This window comes from Crocuta crocuta, unplaced genomic scaffold (genome assembly GCF_008692635.1).
Source record: "Crocuta crocuta isolate KB4526 unplaced genomic scaffold, BGI_CrCroc_1.0 scaffold882, whole genome shotgun sequence".
Classification (NCBI taxonomy): domain Eukaryota; kingdom Metazoa; phylum Chordata; class Mammalia; order Carnivora; family Hyaenidae; genus Crocuta; species Crocuta crocuta.
In genome coordinates this window covers 60,155-65,219 of record NW_027527833.1, presented here as the reverse complement: position 1 = coordinate 65,219, position 5,065 = coordinate 60,155, and the positions used below count along the sequence as shown (strand labels likewise).

The 5,065-nt window shown below is 32.8% G+C and overlaps 1 protein-coding gene across 1 annotated transcript in view; it reads left to right on the top strand.

The window, feature by feature from the left end:
• The window catches only part of LOC144243498 (fibronectin type III domain containing protein 3C1-like), a 51,979-nt gene that overhangs the window by 630 nt on the left and 46,284 nt on the right, over positions 1-5,065 (top strand). The window contains exons 2-4 of the mRNA XM_077778602.1: positions 873-995; positions 3,326-3,401; positions 4,724-4,800. Of these exons, the coding sequence (XP_077634728.1) occupies positions 873-995; positions 3,326-3,401; positions 4,724-4,800 (276 nt within the window). The remainder of the gene's footprint in view (positions 1-872; positions 996-3,325; positions 3,402-4,723; positions 4,801-5,065) is intronic.

Below are 5,065 nucleotides of genomic sequence, written 5' to 3'. Positions count from 1 at the left end.
CTGACAGCTCAGAGCCTGGAGCCTGCTTTGGATTCTGTGTCTTCCTCTTTCTCTGTCCCTACCCCACTCATGCTCTGTCTTTCTCTCTCTCTCAAAAATGAATACACACATATGTAAAAATTTAAAATTATGACTCTCAAGCAGGCTACTTTTTTCATATTCATTCACAGCTGTAAATTCAACTTTCTAATATTTAAAAGTAACTTTTTGAGCTGTAATGATTTCTACCTACAGGACTGATCTCAAGAAAGAAAGAGTGTGGATTAGATATAACATTTATTCATTTAAATTTTTATAATGTTTATTTTGGAAGGAGGGAGAGAGAGAATGTGAATGGAGGAGGGGCAGAGAGAGAGGTAGACAGAATCTGAAGCAAGGTCCAGGCTCTGAGCTGTCAGCACAAAGACCAATGCGGGGCTCAAACCCATAAACCACAATATCATGATCTGAGCTGAAGTCAGGCACTTTACCAACTGAGCCACCCAGGTGTCCCTAACATTTATTCATTTAAAGTAATCTATTCAAGGGGCACCTGGGTGGCTGAGTCAGTTGAGCTTCTGACTCTTGATTTCAGCTCAGGTCACAATCGTGGGGTGGTGGGATCAAACCCTGCACTGGACTCCACACTGGGTGTGGCGCCTGCTTGGGATTCTCTCTCTCCCTCTAAAATAAAATATAAAATAATTTTAAAAAATCTATCCAAGAAAAATCTTATTTGCATATACAATGTGAAAAGATCACTTAACTTTTCTTTGGAGTTCACAAAAAGTAAATATTGTACTTCTGACTTATAATTTAGCTTGACAACACCATATCAAAAGGAACTGAGATAAAAATGATCATATTGAAATTAAAAGTCATTTTTTTACTAGATGGGGAATTACCATCTGGACACCACTGTTGGAATACAGTATACTACAAATTATTCACAAATGATGACTCATTCTAAGAGAAATACAAGATGGCCTTCTTGTCCGCAATACTGGATACAACAAGTATGTCTGAATTTTACTATCAGATATTTTTTGTTTTCTGTTTTTTTTTTACATGATTTTTTTTTTTNTGCTCTATTGATCCAATTGCATTCTTCTTCTTGAGCATTTCAAAACCTCAATAGTTAGTGAGTCTGGATATTTCTCAAAATGACAATAATGAACCTCCATACTGTTTTCCAGAGTGGCTGCACCATTTTGCATTTCCGCCAACAGTAGAGGAGGGTTCGACTTTCTCCACATCCTCACCAACACCTATTGTTTTTTGTGTTGTTAATTTTAGCCATTCTAACAGGTGTCAGGTGATAATTCGTTGTAGTTTTGATTTGTATTTCCCTTATTATGAACGATTTTGAGCATCTTTTCATGTGTCTGCTGGCAATCTGGATGTCTTCTTTGGAAAAATATCTATTCATGTCTCCTGCCCATTTTTTAATTGAATTATTTGTTTTTTGAGTGTTGAGTTTTATAAGTTCTTTATATATTTTGGACACTAACCCTTTATCAGATATATCGTTTGTAAATATCTTCTCCCATTCCATAGGTTGTCTTTTAGTTCTGTTGATTGTTTCCTTTGCTGTACAGGAGCTTTTTATCTTCATGAGGCCCCAATAGCTTATTTGTGCTTTTGTTTCCCTTGCTTCAGGAGATATATCAAGTAATTGCTAAGTAATTGCTGTGGCTAATGTCAAAGAGGTTGCTGCCCGTGTTTTACTCTGGGTTTTGATGGTTTCAGTAAATTTAAGTCTTTCATTCATTTTGAATTTATGTGTGTGTACAGTGTAAGAAAGTGGCCCAGTTTCATTCTTTTGCATGTGGCTGTCCAGTTTTCCCAACACCATTTTTTGAAGAGATTTTTTGCATTTGGATATTTTCTGCTTTACCAAAGATTAATTGACCATATCAATGTGGGTTTATTTGTGGACTTTCTATTCTGTTCTATTGATCTATGTGTCTGTTTTTGTGCCAGTACCATACTGTCTTGACCACTGGTTTTGTAATAAAACCTGAAGTCTGGAATTGTGGTGCCTACAGCTTTGCTTTTCTTTATCAGTGTTGCTTTGACTTTTCAGGGCCTTTTGTGGTTTCATACAATATTAGGATTGTTTGTTCTAGCTCTGTGAAAAATGCTGTTGGTATTTTGATAAGGATTGTATCAAATGTGTAGATTGCTTTGGGTAGTATAGCCATTTACACAAATTTGTTCTTCCAATCCATGAGCATGGAATGTTTTTCCATTTCTTTGTGTCATCTTCAGTTTCTTTCATCAATGTTTTATAGACATCGGACCACAAGTCATTTACGTCTTCGGTTAGGCTTATTCTTAGGTATCTTATGTTTTTTTTTTCACAATTGTAAATGTGTGATTGATTCTTTGATTTCTCTTTCTGCTGCTTCATTACTGGTGTATAGAAATGCAACAGATTTCTGTATTTTGATTTTGTATATTGTGACTTTACTAAATTTGTGTATGAGTTCTAGCAATTTTTTGGTGGAGGTTTTTTTTGGGTTTTCTATATAGAATATCATGTCATAGTGAATGTTTGAATATTTCTTTACTGATTTGAGTGCCTTTTATCTATTTCTGTTGTCTTATTGCTGTGGCTAGGATTTCCAAGACTAACAGGGGTTAAATAAGAGGGGTGAGAATGGATATCCCTGTCTTGTTCCTCAAAAAGTTAAAAATAGAACTACGTTATGCTCCACAAATTGCAGTGCTAGATATTTACCCAAAGGATACAAAAAATACTAATTTGAAGGGATATAGCATCCTAATGTTTATAACAGCATTATATACAATACCCAAATCATGGAAACAGTACAAATGTCCACTGACTGATGGGTGGATAAAGAAGTGGTAGATCTATACAATGGAATATTATTCAGCTATAAAAAGTAATGAAGTCTTGCCATTTGCAATGACATGACAGAGCTAGAGAGCATAATGCTAAGGTGAAATAAGTCAATCAGGGAAAGACAAATACCATATGATTTCACTTATATGTGGAATTTAAAAAATAAAACAAATGAGTAAAGAAAAAGAGAGAGACAAACCAAGAAATAGACTCTTAGCTGTAGAGAAAAAAAAATGGTGACTACCACAGGGGAGGTTCCTGGGGAGACGAATTAAATAGGTGATGAGGATTAAATTTTGTGATGAGCACTAGGTGTTGAATGCAAGTGTTGAATCACTAAACTGTACAGCTAAAACTAATATTACACTATATATTAAATAACTCCAATTTAAATAAAAACTTTTGAAAATTACAATAATGATTTTGCATAGATTAATTAACAAAAGAGTATGTCATCAAAGAATGGTTTATTTCTAGATTATATTGGTGCAAGTTAATCCTGGGGAGACCTTCACCCTCAAATCTGATGATGGGAATATTCAGAATATCCAAGGTCAGTAAAAGTATAATCAGGTGTGTATTACTTGAAAGCAAATAGATTACTAGTAACCTATTCCATTAGTATCCTTTCCTGTCGTAGCCAGATGGAATGCTCTTAAATTTATATAGTCCTCACAGGAGGATAATATCAATAGAACAACCAGGACTAGTCTTACTAGAAATCTTCATGTAAGTTATACTTTTTAAAATTGAAGATTAATTGAAGAATTCCATTTGAAAAAGTTCATATTTCGGATATATTGATGGCCACTGATAGTTTTAGACTATTCTCTTATTGGAGGTGATTACTGAGGTCTTCAGAGAGTGATTCATTCATACATTCAAATATTTCTTTCGTGCCTATCATGTTCCAGTACTATACTAGATATTCAAAATACAACAATAGACAAGAGGGGGTTAAATTTCTTATATATGCATATTAATTTGCTATATGCATATACATATAGAACTGATTCCACTGCAATTTAAAATTAATATTTATGTCCTATAAGATTTAGTATTATTTCAAATTGTGATGACTGTTTCTATTCTTATGCCAATTATTGTGTATCCTGAAGAGCCTTAGAGCTATGTCTCAAGAAAATTTTTAAGTATTATCATTTAGCAATGGATTCCATATAGCTGCTATATAAATTTTATTGCAAACTCATATTTATTATTTTCCCAATTATTAAAAGTAAATTACCATTCTAGGACTTGAGAGCCACATATATTTCTTAAACTAAGCATTAATTATAATAACCTCAGATAGACAAAAGAATGATGACTCATAAAAGTTTCTATTCTGTGTCGGATTTTTAGTTCTCATGCAATTGCATGTATAAGACAGTAAGAATACCTGGGATAAAAATAGCGCATCACATGAGTAGTATTGGGTCCTTCTCTATATTATTCTGTTTTCTAAAATTTATGTCACTTTACTATTAGCAATGAAAAGCTTAAAATTTAAATATATAACATCACTATATGAAATATATTTTATGGTTCATAGTAAAACTATTACTCAATATATACATAAGTAAAAGTACAATTATACGTGAATGCTGATAGTTCATTTTTACTAGCAGTAAAATCTGCCAACATTTTTATAATATGAATTTTACCCAATCCACATTATATGCTTTATTTTCCATCATTTGTGATGAATTTGCATTGATTCATCTACATTCATACCTAGTTTCCTTTGCAAGTAAACAACTTGCACTTTCAAAATTGCTGGCTATTGTTAAACTTTGGGGCTAGTTTTCACTGTGAAAAGTTAAATGGACTTTGTTTAAAGTTATTAAAGAATTTATTAATAAAATTCTCTTTTAGGTCCCGCTGATGTACCTCTAATGTCACCAAGTGGCACTTTGCCACCAATATATCTTCCTCTTGGTTACATGTCTCAGGTATACTAGTATGTTTTTATTTAATATTTAGCACTAAAGCATCATTTAACAGTTATTTTTATGTCACTATATGATAAGAGAATTTCTGGAATACTACTTAGTTGTTCATTTTATTGTTATCATCATTACTAAAAAGCAATTGCAGTGATGCTTATCCAAATCTCCCTTAGATTGTCTTGTAAATAATGCCTTATTCATTTAACAAATGTTTATCTCTTCATACTTATTAATCCTCTATTTTTTTATTTCTGAGTACCTTAACCGA